The sequence below is a fragment of the Solenopsis invicta genome, chromosome 11, assembly GCF_016802725.1.
Source record: "Solenopsis invicta isolate M01_SB chromosome 11, UNIL_Sinv_3.0, whole genome shotgun sequence".
Lineage (NCBI taxonomy): Eukaryota > Metazoa > Arthropoda > Insecta > Hymenoptera > Formicidae > Solenopsis > Solenopsis invicta.
Window position 1 is genome coordinate 12622728 of NC_052674.1, and position 21868 is coordinate 12644595.

A 21868-nucleotide genomic window follows, 5' to 3' on the forward strand; every position below is an offset into this window, starting at 1 on the left:
TCTTCGCAAAAGTAATATATATATAACGTCGTCTACTATTTAATCTACGTGTTTACTTTACTTTTATGATAAAGTTAGTACTTGGGAATACGTGATTATTTAATACGATAAGTGCCACGCCGGTTTTACGTGCCGTTCCGTTGATGCCACAGTTAGCCGTCAAGCGCCCCCTTTCCGGGCCATCGATAGGCAAGGCAGATAAAGGTCTGCCGCTGGTCCTACCGGCGAGACCTGAACGGAAAGTCTAGCGCCACTACCTAGGGACCGGCGTGGCAATTAACGTGTTAATAAAAATAAAATGTTATGGTTACATAAAATAATAATTAAATTAATAATGGAAAATTTTTATATACTGTATCAGAGATTTGGCTAGAAATAACACATGCATTCTATATATCCCAGAATTTTTTCAAATTAGTCTAAACCTCCGTTTGTTTGTAATCTAGGCAAAATTAAAAACGTAAACTTTTCGAGAAAAATATTCAATCGACCAATGAGGACCAATCCCAGTAAACATTTCGCAGCATTAATGTCTTCAAGACATCTAAAAGACATCTTAAAAACATCTCAGAAAAGATGTCTTGAAAAAGACATCTTCAAGACATCTAAAAGATGTCTTAAACAAAACATCTTGGAGACTTCTTTAAATAATGTCTGAAAGATATCTTTAAGACATCTCGTAAAAGACATCTTTCATACATCTCTAAAAGATGTCTTAAAGATATCTTTAAGAGATCTCGTAAAAGACATCTTCCACTTGCGCACGCGCACGGTAACGGCCAATCAGACTTAGACACACTTTACCTCGTCGCAACATTCCGCAGTAGCTTCCTCCCGCATCGTAATGCTCTCTGTCCCTATATTTCTATGTCCATGGCGAGAACTATAACCTAACGTTGTTCCGTGGCCGTCATTGACGTCGTTGTTGACTCTGGTTGAATCACAGACTTCTATAATACACTAGACCGCTAGCTTGCGTGATCTTAACAGAGATAATGGCCAAGAAATCCATGTACAAGTGGAGGTACTGTGGAATGCGGATTCCATTGGTTGACTTTGACGATAGTGGGGGTTCGTCCAATCATTGCTTATATACTTGCGCGACGATGCATGCGTAAAGACAGCACTTGACCGAGAACGGCGAAGTATGTTGTTAAGGTTAAGAAAGTGAATATAAAAATAAATAATGCCAATGTGTTGTTGTGTTCTTGGCTGCCAAAATAAGGCGGACAGGTAAAAAAATATCAGTCTTTTTAGGTAAGTGAAAATAATATGTTATTGTTAGTATTTTAATCAATATATAAATCAATATAATCGATATAAATAATGTCAAATATTTTCTAGATTTCCACGGAATAAAGACATTTTAGACTCATGGATATCATTTGTGGGCAGAACAAATTGGCAACCGACTAATACCTCTCGAATATGCAGTTTACATTTTAATAATGATGACTATTATCGTTGGAACGACAGGTTATTTCTAAAACCTGGAGTTCTTCCAAGAAAATGTATTGTGCGGATGAGTGACAACAAAGAGAATTTTGATCCCTTCAAAGTATTAAATGATAAATGTAAGTGATATATAAATGCATAATTAATTTATGCGTTTCTAATATGTTGTATTTTTGTATTTTGAGTAAATCATATATGCTATATATTAGTTAAGATAATATGTACATTAATTTACACTATAAACAGATAATTGTAATTTCAGTAACTGTGAATAGCAGCAAACGTGCGTTCGAGGAAACATTAGAAAGCGCAGAGAATTTTAAACTTCAAGCAATTTCGACAGAATCTTTTAATGAAATTGAAATATTAAAGGAACGATTGCAACATGATCGTGAATTACATCAGCAAGAACTAAAGAAACAAGCAGAAATGTTCTCTGTGATTTTGGAAAATGAAAAGTCAAAACTCAAGTCCGAGATAAAATCTGGTCTTGAATTGCATCAGCAAGAACTAAAGAGACAAGCAGAAATCTTCTCTACAATTCTGGAAAATGAAAAGTCAAAATTTAGGTCTAAGATTGAATCTGGACAACAAAAATTGCATACTCTACAACGTAGTGTAAAACGAAAAGAGGAACAAATAAAGTCTATGAAACATTTATTCGATGAATTAAAAAAGAAATATGTAAGTGATACCGATGCACTTAATATGTTAAGTCGCGAGTTTGAAGGCATGTCACTCAATCTTTTTCAAAACGAAGTAAAAAATAATTTGCGATCTGCAAGTGGTAGAAGGTATTCGAAGGAAGTAAAGAAGTTTGCTGTAACCTTATTCTATAATTCTCCTAAAGCTTATGACTATTGCCGGTTGGTTTTCTTTTTTTCTTTTCATTTATTTACATGATTTGTTGTTTTGCATGATTTGCTGTTTTGCACTTATGTTTTATATTTTTCTATTATAAAATACAACAAAATAAAATTTGTATGTTACTATAGAATATGCTTTATTTATATCTAGCGGGATTTTCAATTTGCCACATCCGTCGAGCATCAGACATTGGCATTCATCTGTAAACGCTGAACCTGGGTTCCACAAAGAGATAATTTCATTTTTAAAGAATTTGCCCGCAGAGGATAAAGATTGCAACATGATTTTTGATAGTATGTCGATACGGCAGCAATTACTCTGGAATGAACAAGAAGGGAAACTTGTTGGGTCTGTGGACTATGGAAATGATATTCATATAGAAGAAAAAAATTCATTAGCAAATGAATCATTAGTATTCATGCTGGTTGCCCTTAATGGCAAATGGAAATGGCCCATAGCTTATTTTTTGAAGAAATCTTTATCTGCTGCGACACTTGCAGAATTAATATTGACTGCCTTATCTTTAACAAGTAATAGCGAGTTAAAAGTACGATTTATCACATGCGACGGCGCATCCGTTAATATAAGCGCATTAAATAAGCTAGGATGTTGTATTTACGTAAATAATTATGAATCTATTGTTAATAGTTTTAAGCATCCTACACAAGATTATAATGTTTATGTCATATTGGACGCATGTCATATGTTGAAACTAGCTCGTAATGCGTTAGCAGATTTTAAAGAATTTCATACAAATGATGGTAATATTGAATGGCGATATATAATACAATTGCATCAATTGCAGAATCAATTAACTTTTCGATTTAAAAACAAATTAAATTCGCAATGCATTAATTGGTGGCAAAACAAAATGAAAGTTAAATATGCCGCTCAGACATTAAGTTCATCTGTAGCAACAACAATTGAATTTTTAAAAGAATATTGTCCTGAATTTCAGGACTCTGAAGCTACAATAACATTCATTAAGGTTATAGACAAATTATTTGACTTTATGAATTCAAGAAATCCCTTTGGAAAAGGATTTCATACACCTATAAATCGAAATAACATAAACGCGTTAGAAACAATCATGATTGAAAAAATAAGTTTTTTATTTTCATTAAAAATTAAAACTGGTGATATGCTGTGCTTAAGTGGTAGAAGAACATTTATTTGCGGAATGGCTACAACAGTTAAATCTATATTCGCTGTGGCAAAAGATATATTTTCAGAAAGAGAATCCTTTAAATATATCTTGACGTACAAATTTTCACAAGACTATTTAGAAATATTCTTCTCAAAAATTAGAAGCAGACATGGTTACAATAACAACCCAAATGTTTTACAGTTTAAATATGCCATGAGACAAATTCTTCTAAGAAATGAAATAAGAGGCTCACCAAATAGCAACTGTTTACATTTAGATAGTGATCCTAGTGGCACAATGTATCAATTTATTTGGAAAAAAAAGAAGCAACAAAATGCAATATTTGAAAGTATGGACGATGAAAGTGACAATGAAATAGAGACATTTAATAATGATTCATTATCTAATTGCAGCACATTAAAAAAATACATTTTATTTTATATCGCTGGATACATTATAAAAAAAAATTATTGTCGCAGATAGATTGTTATACTTGCGCCATTAATTTACAAAAGCAAAGAAGCGACCATAATTATGCCCATTCAAGTATTTATTCTAAGTTTTTAGATTTTGCTAATAATGGAGGTTTGATAATTCCAGATAATAGTGTATTTAAAATCATAATTGAAACAGAGCGACAAATCAACATACAAACAAACAATTTTAGCAATCTTAGAGATCCTAATCTTAATTTAAAAGTATTAAGCAAAGTAAAAAATTCTTTGACTTTAGACAATAATATCTTTCCAAATTTAAATTGTGAAAATATTAATATATTAGAAACTTCACATAAAATAAAACTAATAGTTGTGATAGCAACACGGTATATAAAAATACGATTACACTCCTATTCTAAATTTTATTGCAACGAAATCCTGAAACTGATTCGCAAACGGCATCGTTTAACGAAGCAAATTTTATTTTCAAGTGAGTGATATTTAATAATATTGTTACAAATAAACATCACTCACTTGAAAAAAAATTACTTCTTTTTTATATTCTCTATTCATTGTAATATATATATATATATATATATATATATATATATATATATATATATAAAATTAAAACTATTGATATATATTGCAAATTTGTATTTTTATCTTATAAATAAAATAATATAAAAGAATTTTGCAATTTAGGATTATTAGATCCATACAAACAACGCACACGTCTGATTAAGGCAAAACCGACTCGTAACCTAACATGACGTGGCAGCCATCTTGCATTCCTCAATACTGGCAGCAGTACATAGATTTTTCGGCCAGGCTTACATAGGGAGCTAGCGGTCTAGTGTATTATAGAAGTCTGTGGGTTGAATCTGCTGTGAAGACCGTTGGTCCGTTTGGGGCAACAAACGTATGTGGACTCATTTATTGTTTATCCGTTACGAGTATCAAAAATTAACTAAGTGAACTGTGCTAATATAATCAAGTTTAAGAGCAACTCTATATTATATTAACCTCATCAAGAGCAACTCTATATTATATTAACCTCATCAACCTCATTCCTTGTGGAATGATATTATTTCCTAAAATAAAAGAGATAAACTATTATGAATTGCATTGATTTTAATACATTGATTAATTAATGTATTAAAGTCATTCCAAAAGGTATTACTATAGCAATAACAATTATGTTCTTACATCGGAACCCAGAAATCTGGCCAAATCCATTAATGTTTGATCCAGATTGCTTCCTTCTGGAAAATTCTCGCAACAGGCAAAAATATGCTTTCATTCCATTCAGCAGTGGACAAAGAAGCTGCATAGGCCAGCAATTTGCAACAATAGAACAGAAAATTATATTGACTGCTGTTCTCAGAAAGTAAACGGTAAAGAGCGTAAAAACAATGGACACAATCAAGTATAGTGCCTCAGTTCTTTTTTGCGATCTGCAGAGAAGATACTTACACATTTTACGTGTAAAAAATAAAGTTTGGTAACATACATGTTATTGTTATGATTTTTTTTCTTAGTGATTTATAATGTAACAGTAAACATTAATAAATGTTTAAAGCGAAACATAATGATTTTTTGTACTGAAATCTTTTGACATTAAAAATAATATTAAAAAATTTAAACATTTTACTTACGTCCAATAGTTGACAAATTATATTAACTATTTAATGCTTTTCAACCTTTAAACGCATCATCTTAAACAAATACAATTAGATAGGAAGATAGAAATGTTAAAAAATTTTAATATAAATAAGGATAATAAGTTTTCAGGTGCGGAGAGTACAGACAACTTTTCGGGTGAAAAGGATATATTCAACTCACTTCCAAACTTTTGTAGGAAAAAAGTGGAATCGTTCCACGAATTAAATATTATTAAGGAAATTGATAACAATATTAAAGCTAAAGAAATGGTTTTATTTGACCTAATTAAATTAGCTAACCTTAGCTAAGCTTAGATAAACCAAGCCAGGTCAGAGAGTACTTTCTTATTAAATATTTGAGGACAATTTCCAAGGAATTGTGTATTTCAAATCCAATATAAATTTAACAATAAATTAAAACTAAAGTTTTGTGAAATTCGGTTTTTTTCTATATTTTGTTAGTTCTGTCATAGTTAGAGTCCTCCTCCATTGGAATTAGAAGCATTAAAAGTGAATACAGTAAACTTTTTGATCTATTGTTAAGTTGACATTGCATGCCTCTAAGAAACCTGATTTTATTGTAATGATAGGTTTTCTTTTAACAACTTCTCTACATTCAGACATGAAAATCATGAATACACTAAGGGAAAGGGGTTACTATTGTCTGTAATAATTCTTTGGATCCTATTTTACACGACCTGGAGCTTTTTTGGAGAATAACTGAATTAGAAATTGTTTGTATATCAATCTTTTGTAAAAGCTTTTTAAATAATAGTATTTCTATTGTTTCTTTATATAAGCCTATAGGCAAATTTATATCTAGGAAGGATTGAAATGACTTGTTTAACTTTTTCAAAAATAACGGTATTCTTGAGGAGACCATTATCGGTGGGAATTTTATACTTTATTTTATAATTACTTGATATGTGCGTATTATTCTAAGTATTTTTGTTTGTAACTAAAATAGTACGATTTGCCATCGTAATTATCTCATAATCTCACCAAAACATTATTTTAGTATTCTGAAAACGACATGAAATATATAATCTTATCGTTTCCTTAAAAGTTTTCTTTCAATTTCAAATTGCAAAATATTTTTTTTATTTTTTAGTAAACTGCAATATATACTATACAATATATTAATATTTATACTATATATTATCTATTTATATCTGTATTTTTAGTTGAACATTTAAATTTATAATTCTAACTCAAAAATTTATGTTTAAAGAAAACTTAGCAATTATATTACCCTATGTAAAATCACATGAATAAATATAGGCACTAAAATCCAGCTACGACCAAAGAACGCTTTCTTATTATGAAGGCGTTGTTACATTATCGGTCCAAAAATATATCTCTACTATATTATAAAAATCAAACGCAGTAATCATGTATGTACGTATGCATGTCAGAGTTCTCTTCATAACTATTTGTTTCCTTTTCAAAAATTAATTAAGTTTAAGCTGATAAATTACTTGTTTGTTAGAGTACACATATTTAATCTCTATTTAAGATTTAGTTAAATTATTCTTTCCTACTAGATTAAATTATAATGCATGATTTATATATACATAGTTGAAGATGTGATAGTACCTGTAATCGAAATAATGTGAACAGAACAATCTCCTAACAATCTTTCCTGTTTAACGTCTTCTGAGTCAGTAATATCGAGGAAATAAGCACGCGTGTCATAGTTAGCATTAATTATGTTTTTACGGTATATTTATTGGTGTTTTTATGGTACGTTTATTGATAATAAATATACAATCTATTTTCATTTTGTCTCAATAAGTTTGTCTAATTCGAGTCTTCTTTAATGAACCGCAAAAAAAAGTTATTATAATAAGATCAGAAAATGGAATTAACGCAAAACTTGACGCAAACATTACACAGCAATTGTTTAAGGACAGGATTGCCTTGATCAATCAAGTAAAAAATAAAAGAAATAAAGAAAGAAATAAAGAAAAAAGTGGTTATCAATTTGTAATTTATTAAATATTCGTAAATATTTTTGTACATGTTTACATATACGAGTATCAATATCCGAATAGCCTGTAACACCTGCGTCAGCGTCTCAATATCCGCACATAACTTGTCCTAATGTCTGTCCACAATGTGACAATCAGTTTGCTGATATTAAAAATATATAAAAGAAAATATAAACAATGATAAAATTAGTAAACTCATTTTCATTTATGTGTGAATAAAATATTTAACATTAGTATTATAATATAATATTACAAAATTTCTTCAACTTCGCTTTTTGTGAAAAACTCTTTTTTTAGTCGTCTTTACTAAAATATTGTTTTTATATTTTTTAAATCACGTAGCTTTAGGAACATTAAATATTGTACTTACTTTTCTTATAGAAACGTTTCATTTTATTTTTAATACTATTTACTTCTAATTCTTCTTCTAACGGTAAATATTTTCTTGAGAATACATTTTTTTTCATTTGACGTTTTGTATAATTCGCAAATTATAAAAACCTATTTTAATTTAATTCCTATTTGTAACATAATATTTTTAGATGTATATTATAATATTTATAATGTATTATAATACTTTTAAACATTAATATAAAGAATTTAAATAATATTTATTTCCAGTGCTGTTATCCAATCATTGGATGAAAAAAATTAAATACTGATTGTTTTTTTGATAGAAAAGGCGACAAAAGTAATATTTTATTAAAATATATAGTAACATATTTTTAAGTAACTTTTAAAGTAATTAAAACCAATTAAGCAAAAACAAAATTACTTTTTTGTTCTCGAATTCATTTTTGGATAACCTAGCATCCCACATAGACAAAAGCATCCTCCAGCACATATTGATTGAAGCTCGATAAGAGCGTCAAACAACGTGGATTCCGTTGTCAAAAGAAGAATCCCAGCACTCACTAATTAAAATTTAATCTTAGTCGTGGACCAATGCGGACTCTATCTTCTTTCAAGAACAGTCCCAGCACCCATTAATTAAAGCTTGATTAAAAGCGTCAATCAACGCGGACTCTGTTCTCGAAAGAATAAAGTTTGTCCCATTAACTCAGGTAGCCAAATGCAGTGAATTTGTTGTCATGTTGCCAACAATGTTGCAGCAATCAAGTTTGATAAACTCGGGACAAGGTGAGACAGCATTTTGTCTGTAAGGTTGCACTCGAGTGATTTCCAATTCTATTAATGGAAAATAAATAGCAACATTTCAACATTGAATTTAGTACTTGCAAAGTTGTTGCTATCAAGTTGCTGTCATTTTTTTCGAGAACAGTCCCAGCACCCATTGATCTAAGCTCGATAAAGAGCGTCGATCAACGCGGACTCTATTCTCGAAAGAATAAAGTTTGTCCCAGCACCCATTAACTCAGGTAGCCAAATGCAATGAGTTTGTTGTCATGTTGCCAACAATGTTGCAGCAACTAAGTTTGATAAACTCGGGACAAGGTGAGACAGCATTTTGTCTGTAAGGTTGTACTCGAGTGATTTCCAATTCTATTAATGGAAAATAAATAGCAACATTTCAACATTGAATTTAGTACTTGCAAAGTTGTTGCTATCAAGTTGCTGTCATTTTTTTCGAGAACAGTCCCAGCACCCATTGATCTAAGCTCGATAAAGAGCGTCGATTAACGCGGACTCTATTCTCGAAAGAATAAAGTTTGTCCCAGCACCCATTAACTCAGGTAGCCAAATGCAATGAGTTTGTTGTCATGTTGCCAACAATGTTGCAGCAACCAAGTTTGATAAACTTAGAACAAGGTGAGACAGCATTTTGTCCGTAAGGTTGCACTCAAGTAATTTCCAATTCTATTAATAACAAATAAATAGCAACATTTCAACATTAAATTTAGTACTTGCAAAGTTGTTGCTATCAAGTTGCTGTCATTTTTTTCAATAACAGTCCCAGCATCCATTGATCAAAGTTTAATCTTAATCGTCAATCGATGCGGATTTTATTTTAAGAACAGTTTCAGCACCCAATGATTGAAACATGTTCAAGACTTCAATAAATGGGACTAGAATTGCTCTTGAAAGAGGATAGATCATAGGATACATCTTTTTGTCTATCTAGGATGTTTATTTACCTAAAGATGAACGTAAAAACAATAAAGATAATTTTGTTTCATAGTCTTAATTACTTTAAAAATTTTATAAAAAGTGTTACTTTGTTACTATTAGGTGTGCAAATTAATTCCGTATTTATATTTTATATCATAACTCTGTTTTAAAACTAAATGTTTTTTCACTACTTTGCAGTTCGTACGTGTGTATCTTTAAGTGCACAAAACCTAATATGCCTTAAGGAAGAAGGCATTATGACCTCACGAAACACCTGTGAACACGGCGATCGACAAGTAGCATTTGAGACGGAGCACTCTTTTCGCATTTCAATTAAAAGTTTCAATTAAAGACGATTGCTCCGCAAAAAATGCATCGAATTAATTTGCACACTTAATACTTTAACGATTGAAAGATTACTTTGGTCGTTTTTATCATATTATAATGAATATAATTTTATCATAATCTTCTACATATTATATTTATAAATTTTATATCAGCTCAGGAAAATGTTTCTGATAGTGATTCATTTCTGACAATAATGATTATTTTATAATTTATAATAGAAAAGGTGAGCAAAAATGACAAGTATTTTTGTGTATTAGTTTAAGAATAAAATAATTTCTAATTATAACACAATATTTAATATCATAAAGCTAATATATAATTAACAATTTATTAAATTATCAAGAAAGGAATAATTATTGAATGATTACGTACATTAATAAAAAATACATGCGATATCTTGAATGAATTAATAATACAACAGTACACCAAATTGTGATCACTAATAGCAATATAAATTCAGACTGTCAAACTTGAGGACGGACATTGGAACTGTCCTAGACTAACAATAAGTTTATATATAGTAGCAGACTTTAAAATATTTAAAATCAATTTAAATATAATAAAAAATAAATTAATACAAAATCATAGAGAATGTACTCAAAGAATCATTTTGAATTAAAATATCAAAATATTTATTTCAAAAGTCAATTAGAAAGATTTTTTACGTTACAAAAATCATTTGCTCTTAGTAAAATAATTAAGGATTAAAGTTTTCTTATATAATGTTACCTCAGCTAATTATATTATTATTTAAGTAAATATTACACAACAAATGTAAACATTTAGTTATGTATACAAGCATAAAATATCAACGTCTTAAATATTGTAAAGTAATTAACAACAAATAAATAAGTAACCAAGAACACGAAAGAAAAAGGAAGGCGATTTGGTGGTCGCCTTTTTCTTTCCTGCTTCTATATAAAACAAATATACCTACCTATCTACACGAGTAAATAGGTAAACTAAATCGTAAAGATCGCTAGGATAAGTTTAAGATCAGGAAAAATTCGTCATGCTGATTATCGCGAGCAATAAACATAATTGTTAAGCACCTATGAATAACCTATGAAGCAATTGTAATATTAACTATCGCCTAGAACGTATAACTCCAGCAAACTTTTCCTCTCAAAAAGTAATGATTTTTATACAAAGCAGAAAATAGGTCTTTTAGCGAGATTTATTAGTAAGTTGATAGTTATGTAAACCACAATATCTTGATTTAAATAATTCTTTGATGGCACGATCACTTTACTAATAAAAAAAAGAATATATATATATATATATACATATACATATAATTTGAACTAAGATAGTGAATGAAACTTTCTCCTTCTTGTAACAAAAATAACTTTGAAGTTTTCTCTTAAAAAAAAGACCTTTCAAATGTCCAACGAAAAATAAGGGGGCTTTTTTCCTCCCTGTCGCTCTCCCTTATATTCCATGCAAGGTAAAAATCTCGCAAATCCATTAGATTAAGTAAAACTAATTGAACCACTTTTTACCCGCGTCAATCAGCGAATCAATCTCGCACTTGTCACTCATATTTAACGTAAAAGGAAAAACTCGACGAGATGCACTGCGATGCCCACGCTGGCAAACTGACGCTAAATTGCATCGAAAATGGCATCCGTGGTCCTGCAAGCACGGAGTAAGACCCTAAGAGTGAGGGAAGCCACAGATGCTTCGCCCAGGTAAAGGCCAGAAGGTGTGAAACAAACGGAGAAATAAAAAAGGGATGTAAGGATTAGAGAGTAAAACCCCGGAACATGCACGTGTTTCAATATTCGAACTTATAGTTCAACAATGTCATTTCTGAAATAAGAGGAAGTCTTACATCATTATATTAACTAACCGAATGTCACATTAGTAATTGTGATTTATCGAGCTATCAACGTACACATACATGTATTCTTATACGTACAAAAATATAAATATATAAAAATATACATATACAATAAGAAAGCGAAATAAGGAAACTAACTCCTTGTAAGAAAAAGAAATTTATATTGTAAAAAGAGGACAAAGGGATTAAGAAAAAGCTGTATTTTTCCTTTCCTGCTCTTTTCTTAGAACCTCAGGATGCACGTCTAAGAGAAATCTTACATGTGGGTCCTCCCTTAAGGAAAAAATACCCGCGAAAGAAAAGAATTATCCTTCTTATTCTGCAAATGTTGTGTACCCCCAACATTTGTCTAAGGCGGGGGGTGTTACGTCCTGTGGAGTAACAATTCTTTTCTTTCGAAATCGATGCGGCCAAGCAACCGAAAATCGCGAACAGATGGTCTATCTTAACCGTGCAAATAAGCTAAAATTGTCTAGTCAAGTCAATACGGTTGGCCTACGCTTGACACGTGCCGGTTTTGGCGGACGCAAGCGTTGAAACGCGGATGATTGACCCCATCGACATGAAACACTTGTCGCACAATTAATAGGTAACGTTCTTCTAAGGAACCTAACTGACAGGATGGATTACTCAGATGAAAAAACAGATTAGAAATCGAACGCGCTGAGAACGCGCGGGCAACAATAAGAGACAGTACACCTGCGGATTAAACCGAGGAACCATAGGCAGAATCGGGTATAAAAAGAAGGAGCTCCTGAGCATTTCACTCATTTTTTCGCCATTCGTTGTTCGCGATTCATAATTCACTCCAGTTCGATCCATCGCACATTCCGTGACATTATATGTCCGAGTTTGTGACGTTCGAATTCGTATTCATCATACTTAAATTTGACGCGGCTCTGTGAAAATTAAGTCAAAGTATTCTTCTGCAACTTCTGAACACTCTGAGTGCCAACCGTCGACCAGCCGTACACCGTTGTAAGTTGAATCCGTTCCGCCAAACACCAAATCATTCGCACCTTCATAAATTTCAACCAACAGTAAGTCTTAGACATCCATTATTGTTACTTTTCATAAGACTACCCTCTCTCTCTAGCAAGATTTTCATTATATTTTTCAAAATATTTTATACCCAGTATTATTTCACTACCTTTCCTTTCCTCCTTCTATTACCCTCTTTACTTTCTGCAGGATACAATCGAACTCTCTTTCGATTGGGTCCGCAACTCTCTTTACTTTCCGCAGGATACAATCGAACTCTCTTTCGATTAGGTCCGCAACTCTCTTTTTTTCTTTCTGCAGGATTATCGAGCTCTTTAGATTGAATCCGCAATTACCTTTTAATCCCTGCTGGATACAATCAAACTCTCGTTCAATTGAATTCGCAGCTTTGTTTCATTCCATCGGAAACGAAGAATTCCTTTTCTTTTATTAATTCAAACTCTTTCCTTTTCTTTCTTTCGAGTAGATACAATCTAGATTTTATTTTCCTTTATTAAAAAGAGAGAACGTAGCCTTAAACCTCAAATTCATTCTAGTGCGTAATCGAGTCCCTGAACATAAGTCTCGAAGAGGCATTAAGAACTGTCGGAATCGTCGAAACAGGAAGGTCCAGAAGCTTGGCGCATCGTTATCGCTCTCCGAAAAATTAAACAATCTGCGAGGAGAAAATTCTGTTTTGCCTAGCGCTCTAACTAATTTAAGAACTTCTGACGAACCGACCGATTCATCTCCACCAGTCTCAAATCCGTCCGCCGAATCATTTTCTCTTTCCTCCTGTCGTCGTCGAGAGGGATCTCCCTCTAACTCCCCTGGATCTCATGTAGAAACAGATTTTAAACAATCACCAGGGTCACCTTCTTCTACTTTTGATCCCTGTGCAGAGCCTTTAGTGTGTTCTCGGGATTCAACCCTTTCTCCTACAGATTTTCCTCCTACACTTTCCCCGGATTTTTTTCATCGTAACTCCGATTCTCCTGTTCGAAGACCCCCGGAAGATCCATACTCCCCCGCGTTAGAGTTTCCTCAAGAAAACCCGTATTCCTACTCATTATTTATTCCCGAAGAAATAGAAAATATCGTATACGATAATATCGAAGCGAATCGAAGAGTAGCCAATGAATTGGAAGAAATCTTTGACTCGGTCCAAGAACTACCTGAATAACTAAAAATCCCTTGATCACAATACACACCCACACACGCACATTTATATCTCGTTAATCTCAAATGTAACCGATTAAAATTTAAGTTTATAATTGCATTTTCTGTTAAGATTTCTTAAACCTATCACAAGATTTTTTTTTCTTTTATCGCACGTTCTCTGCAAACAAAAATGTTATTCACGAATTAATTATTATTATTTTAATCATCACCTATCATTGTAATCGTTTATTTTTTTTATTATGTTAAAATAAATTGTAATCTTTAATTTTAACCATTTTCGTTTATTTTTACTACCTCTATACAATACAATAATTAAATTTAATATAAAAAAATTTTTATTAAGAAAACGGTTAAAAAACTTTTAAAAAAGTATTGTCTGCTTATTGAAATGTAGATCGAGGTTTTTTCATTCATAGATCTATTTTGTCTATCAATAATATTTATGTTTCTCAACAGTACTGTGTTCAAGAAAGAAATCTTGAACTTCAAAACCAAAATTAAGAAATTACTCACGTGAATTCTATGTTCATATCTCTTATTTTTATCTCCTTAAATTGAACTAATAATTCTACGTGAATTATACAGGATAAGTGAATTTATTCTCATGAAATCCACATTGCTGTCACCTATTTTAATCTCCGTCAAATTTCATCAATAATTTTATGTGGATGAAATGTATTAAAATCTATGTGGATCTATGTTCACGTAGAATTCATGTGGATATCAACTCGATGAAGTCATATCCATGAATTTTACATAATACACGTGGATAGAACGTGGAATCCACGTACCTGTTCTCATCGGATATAAGCATTACAGCTATCCCTATTATCTTCGTTATTAGTTGACAAATTTTAACGATTGCATATGGAATTATATGTTTAGTAACTCAACATTTCTACTGTTTAGCATTTTGTTTTGTTAACTTTTTTTAACATTTAATTACATATACATCTTCATTACGTTATTATACATGTATGTATACACAATTGTTTTTTTTTTTATTATCTAACTTATTAATAGACTATACACATTTCAAGTTATAAAAAATTATTTAATAATATTTCATTAAAATATTTGTTTAAGCAAGATTTTCATATCAAAATATTTCTTCGATTATCATTCTATAAGGTAACGTTCAAAAATACTAAAAATATTTTATTTTTATTGTTTATATTAAACACATATTAAAATAATATATCTAATAAACCCCAATGTTTCTAAACTCAAAAAATTCTAAATTAATGAAATTCTATAAACGATAAAAAATTAAAAATATATAATTTTGTAATAAAATACTGTGCGTTCATTAAACAAAACTATTTTTTAAATTTATTTTTGGAATGGCCATATTACCAATCTATTCTGTTTTTCACTCAATATGCCATGTTGTTACATTTTTATAAATTACGTCTTAAGTAATAAATTTCATAACTTTGAGTCTAGAAATTATTAAATAACAGTTTATCGAAAACAATTTTTTTTTTGAGCCGTGTACGAACATACGAATGACACTTACAAAAGAATAATATAGGTACAAAACGTACAAAAGAATAATATAGTATTAAAAAGAATAATAATAAATTTTAAGTATCAAGTACTTTACCATAGTTTGACAGATTTAGAAGCTCAAACATCGCTCCGAACGGATATCTTCCAACTTGCGGAATATTTTTAAGTTTTTCATGGATCTGGTAGTGTCTATGCACTACCGACACAATTAGGAAAAATGCCACAAAGTAAAGTGTACATAATCCCAACGAGACGAAATCCATTTTCGTAATCTGTAAACACATAAAATAATTAGGTGAAATTCTAAAAAGTTAAACCCTCTGATTTTGCTGTGGATTGATATACTACTGCATTTTGGTGCACTATGAATACAAATAACATAAATGATATAATTTTTTAAAAACTATATAATACAATTTTTATTAAATTTATTAAAATAATATAAAAAAACAATAAGTTTTTAGATTTTTTTAGTTTTGACTTTCAAAATGACCTCATAGGCGAATTTCATATTTATAATTAGCACATCAAAATAGAGTAGTATTTCAATCAATAGCAAAATCAGTTCATCATTTTGGAATTTTATCCAACTGATTTAAATTATCAAATAAATTAAATATAATACATTAAATTAGATTTAAAAAAAATGGAACTGTAATAGATATTATACCATAAAAATTGCACTCTTTTGCCGTTATTATATCTCCACTGATTAAAAATGAAATAATACATGTAAGTACCACAAAGATATTTTCTATTACGATAAATTGATAGCGCATGTCTACGTAAATATATATGTATATTCAGGGATAGCAAGTCGTTACTTCTTTGTTACTTTATTGTTACCTTTATCTTTTTATTATAATGATTGGATAATGACGTTAAAATTTTTTATTAGAGAAGAAGAAAGTATTATGGCTACTGTCGACAATATGGCTATATCTATTATCTCCGTTATTAGGTGACGCATTCTTTGTGGAGTTATTCATTTAGTAGCCCATCGTTTTTTAGTGATGCTAATATGTCAGTACATTAATTATTACTGACAATTGTTATAAGGCATTTTTATACAAAGAAAGCACGTTTTCGCAACATTGCGGGACAGTTGGTAACATGGCCGTAAATGGGCAATCTTTGGAGTGGGGGATATTGCCATCCGTGGTCGACAAAATGGGCAAAATCAATATTTTTGTACAATTCCGAATGCGCACTTTTGTCACGTGACACCACACGTTTCGTGACGCATGCGCTGAGCGTAGGGTCGAAATGCATGAGCAAAGATAGTATACTGATCTCTCATAACCTATAACTGGGACAGGCAGTAACAGAAAAATGCCACACGCTAGTTCTCCCTCGAATGCCGCAAAAAATGTACTTCCTTTGCATAAAATACCGTATGCAACATGCGGCCGAGGGCGTTTTCGACTTCGGATGCTGTTTTCAGCCGAAAACGGCAAAGATTGGTTGCATAATATACTATTACTTTTGAGCACTTCTAAACTTTTTCAAGGTACACATTTAACCTTTAATTACACGTACACGCACCGGCAGAAATGGTGTCCCTCCGCGCTGACGCTCGGCTGCCGCACCCGCGCAAAGCGTACGTACATGTTTCGTGGCAGCGCGGCGGAGATCGAGGTGCGGGAAGAAAGTAGTGGGGGCCGTTTTGATAGCGCATCTTCCTCGCTCGACGCTGGGTCGAGAGAGAAGACAAAAATCGACGTGCTACCATGGAGAAACTCGGTGTCCTTTGCTATACACCTATACGGGCGGTATACGGGATACCATGGTTGGTTGGGCGTTGTTTTAATTTTTAATTGTATAAAAAAATTTACTCGGATGCAAAGATTTATTTGAAAAATAATGTAAATAGAATTACAATTTTTAATAATAAATTAAAATTATGTCATTACTACAATACAGCTTCAGTTCATGGGACTGTTAATTTATGTCAAAACATAATTTTAATTCATTAATAAAACTTGTAAATCTCTTTAAACAATTACTTATTAAAATAATCTCTATTAAAAAATAATTTTAATTCGATAAAGGACCCCGCACAATTTATATGAAAAAAACGTGTTTGGTCAATTTACTTAAATTTTTTATATGTTGTAGTACTTGCATCCCTAATGAAAAATCTTAATTTTTAGGACATTTCTATGTTTAGTTTCGGAATTAAAAATATTTGAAGGTCTCTTTCATGACATTGGCTCATATGTATACCTACACTAGTTTGAACTTCTATGCTTGTTCATATATGTGTATTGGTACGTATGAATGTCCGTGAATGACTGCGTATGCGTGCACACGCGGACGTATGCGTACGCGCGCGGGCGTGCGCGCATGCACGCGCGCACCACACACACACGCACGCGCGCGCACACACACACACACACACGCACGCACGCACGCACGCACACACAGCACGCACGCACGCACGCACGCACGCACGCACGCACGCACGCACGCACGCACGCACGCACGCACGCAGGCACGCACGCACACATACACAATAGGCACAAGTAGAGGGGGTTTAGAGTAATTACATACTATGAGAATGACAAATCATGCGGTCCTTATCTCTGCTGACAAACACATGCACGCGTGCGGGCGCGTGTGCACGCACATGCAGTCATCTACAGACATTCATACGTACCGATATACATATATGAACAAGTATAGAAGTTCAAACTAGTGTAGGTTAGGTAATACATATGAGCCGATGTCATGTAGACCTTTAATTATTTTTAATTCCGAAACTAGACATAGAAATGTTCTAAAAATTGAGATTTTTCATTAGGGATGCAAGTACAACAACATATAAAAAATTCAAGCAAATCAACCAGACACGTTTTTTTTTCATACAAATCGTGCGGGGTCCTTTAACAATAAATTAAAACTAAAGTTTTGTGAAGCCCGGTTTCTTTCTATATTTTGTTAGTTCTGTCATGGTTAGAGTCCTCCTCCATTGGAATTGTAAAGACATTAAAAGTAAATACAGTGAATTTTTTGATCTATTGTTAAATTATAACATTGCATGCCTCTAAGAAATCTGGCTTCATTATAATGATAGGTTTTCCTTTAACAACTTCATTACATTCAGACATGAAAAACATGAAGTACACTAAGGGGAAGGGGTTACTATTGTTTGTAATAATTTTTTGGATCCTATTTTGCACGACTTGGAGTCTTTTTAGGAGCATAACTGAATTAGAAATTGTTTGTATATCAATCTTTTGTAAAAACTTTTTAAATAATAGGATTTCTATTGTTTCTCTATATAAATCTCTAGGCAAATTTATATCTAGAAAGGATTGAAATGACTAGTTAAACTTTTTCGAAAATAACGGTATTCCTGAGGAGACCATTATCGGTGGGATTTTATACTTTATTTTATAATTACAACTCTCATATTAAATTACTGGATCCTATTATCATGGATATATGTCATCGAAGAATTGCTTTGATTAAAATAATTATCTGTTGTTAAGATTCACATGGTGTCCGGCTCATAAAGATATAACGGGCAATGAGATAGACGACGCGTTGGCAAAAGAGAGGTCCAGAGATGGAACTCCCATTATTAATAAGATCGTCTTTAGGGAGGGTAATAGGACGCGTGCTTAATGATTATCTAGCGATGGATGGTTACTGCTTTGACTCTATGGAGAAGGGAATGAGTGAATATTATTCCAATCATTTTAAAGATTTGGATCTTAGAAGTTTTAAAAAATCTAAACTAAACAGAGGTTTACTCGGAATCGTTGTCAGAATAATTATAATTATAATTACGGTTTTGGCCTTTACTAAAAATATCAAACATAGGTTGAGATTGGTGAAATCCCGGCCATACTCTTGCGGAGAAGAGGTACGAGTTATTAATCATATTTTCTGGGCTTGTCCCCACTTAAGTATAGTTTCCAAGATAATGATAAAAGAATTAATGAAACTGGGTCTCCAACCTCTATCAGTGCAATACTTGTTTAATAACCTGGATTTTAAAGTCATGAATATTATTAAAATATTCACAAATACATAGGGTAAAGTGGATATATACACCGTAGCTATCAAAAATTTAATTTATTAAATATTATTTACTATGTTTAAAAAAAATAAATTATGCTAATAAAAACTTCATACTATTTACTATTATAAAAAAAATTGTAAATATTTCTTTTCTTATACTTGAAAAAAAACTTATAGAAACCCTTGCATTTTTGTCGTATAAAAAGTGGCGGGATTTACGACTATTCATGTGTAAGATACACGGCACATCAATTATTTACAAATAATATTTACAAATATAATATAAAATAACATAATGACTTACAAAATGTGTTTACAAAGTTTATTAGTGAATAAAAACAATAAATATGTTTACAGAGTAATAATAATGCAATATTGAAGAAATTAATATGCACAGACATCAACAAAGTACAGATATGTACGCATTCTGTTCTCAACATAGTGTTCAACATAGGGTCAATGTTGCTTTCCAATCACGCAATGTCTGTATTACGGCATAAATCCCGCTCGCTGAAAAGGCCGTATATCTTAAATAAATGGAACATACAAGATATCAAACTAAATAAAGAATACGAGAACTATGCACTTGTATCTTGCTTGTATTTCATCCTTTACTATCGCTCTACATTTACATATCATGAAATAATCATTATGCCTTTTATATTTTCTACAGTAATCATTTTACGTAGATGGTAATACACTATCGCGCTACTTCTACATGAAAAAATTAATTCAATTCACGATATTTTCATTAATATTAATAATAAAGAACTGTAATTACAATACAATACTAATATAGCATAAAGGCACATAACAAAGTGGTTGTAAACAAACTATCTTTATTCCTTCTATTTTTTCTGACTGTTGTGGCGTACATTCCTTCGCGGCGTAAATACCGACTTTACCCTGTACGAAAGAATTTGACATTACGTTTTAATGCATTACAATAGTAGCACTTTAATATTTAATAAGTGTCTTGTGACGAAATAATACTTAAACTTTAGAAATATTGCCAAAATGGATTCCTCGGGTAATTTCATTGGTCTCAGGTATTGGGGAGGAGATGAGTTATCTCGGGGCATTATCCACTGCATGAGGCAGAAATTCCTGGCCAGGATTTACTACCTGACCCGAATAAAAAATTGATACTTAGTCCCAACAAGGACTGTCCAAGGAAAAATCCATGGCCCTAAAGAAGAAGAAGATGATGAGAAGGCGTGGTATGTGGAGAACTACTTCTCTTCAAGGCTTTGGGGCGAGCGGTTTGCATAGCTAGCTAAGGTGCTTGTAAGACTTTAATAAGCAGAATTTAAGCAGAATGGTTGACTTATAATTTTAAGACAAGTTCTACGACTTAAGTCTTTGTCTTTAGTAACGCACAATAACTGTCTTAAGTCTTAAACTAAAAAGAAATTTTGTTTGTAACTTAAGACTTGAGACACAAGACAGTTATTGTGCGTTACTAAAGACAAAGATTTAAGTCGTCAAACTTAGTCTTAAAGTTATAAGTCAACCATTCTGCTTAGGCTCTAAACCACACTTAATCTTATAAGTCCTCTCTTCCTAATCACTTCAAGTAATAACCGATCTCAAAAAGTGCATTAGATTTTAAATCACGTAGAGGAGAAAAAGCTATTACAGGTACTGTCGACAATATGGTTGCCACTATTATTTCCATTATTAGGTAATGTATTTTAACAATTGCTTATGGAGTTATTCGTTTAGTAGACCGCCGTTTTTTTAGTGACGCTAATATGCCAATATATAATAACCGACAATTGTTAGAAGGCATTTTTACTTTTGAGCACTTCTACAGTTTTTTAAGGTACACTTTTAACCTTTAATTACATACATTTCCTCATTATTCTTAAACTATTATCATGCAAAGGTACATACACTCGAGTGTTTTTTTGTTGTTATCTAACTTTTTATTCAGCCGTTTACATGTTATACAAAATTAAAACAATAACATGGAATTTTGTTAATATAGTTTTTTAAGCAAAATTTTTATATCAAAATATTTCTTCGATAAATCGATTGTTATTCTAAAAAGTGGTGTTTAAAAACATTAGAGACATTATTTTATGCTTGTTGTTTAATGTTAAACTAGGATAAAATGATATTTTTAATAATATTTCTAATAGTATTTCTAAAGTTTCTAAACACAGGAAAATTCTAAATCAAAATTTTAAACAATGGATAATTAAAAATATATAACTTTGTAACAAGGTACTGTGTTTCTTTTAAATTAAACTAATTTTTAAAAATTATTTTTATGGATAGCCATATTACAACCACTTTTTTCTTCCACTAATTATGTAGTGCATTAGATTTTTATAAAT

The 21868-nt window shown here is 31.4% G+C and overlaps 1 protein-coding gene across 2 annotated transcripts; it reads left to right on the top strand.

Moving 5' to 3' along the window:
* Nucleotides 1-265: 265 nt before the first annotated feature.
* LOC105203915 (DNA transposase THAP9) lies at nucleotides 266-4465 on the top strand. Of its 2 annotated transcripts, none has more exons than XM_039454757.1 (4): nucleotides 266-1257; nucleotides 1345-1574; nucleotides 1718-2321; nucleotides 2473-4465. In XM_039454757.1, the coding sequence occupies exons 2-4, from the start codon at nucleotides 1523-1525 to the stop codon at nucleotides 3950-3952; spliced, it is 2136 nt and encodes a 711-aa protein (XP_039310691.1). In that variant the 5' UTR covers nucleotides 266-1257; nucleotides 1345-1522; the 3' UTR covers nucleotides 3953-4465. The 2 variants fall into 2 exon arrangements, with proteins under 2 accessions (XP_039310691.1, XP_039310692.1); XM_039454758.1 differs by having other exon boundaries at nucleotides 277-1257; nucleotides 1718-2139; nucleotides 2473-2674.
* The last annotated feature ends 17403 nt before the right edge of the window (nucleotides 4466-21868 follow it).

What these genes read in the sequence shown, in the direction of transcription:
- LOC105203915 (XM_039454757.1), top strand. Translation starts at nt 1,523, where the DNA reads ATGAGTGACAACAAAGAGAATTTTGATCCCTTCAAAGTATTAAATGAT. An exon ending in CAAAGTATTAAATGATAAAT is followed by an intron (nt 1,575 to 1,717) that starts GTAAGTGATATA and finishes TTGTAATTTCAG; the next exon opens with TAACTGTGAATAGCAGCAAA. An exon ending in AAAGCTTATGACTATTGCCG is followed by an intron (nt 2,322 to 2,472) that starts GTTGGTTTTCTT and finishes ATTTATATCTAG; the next exon opens with CGGGATTTTCAATTTGCCAC.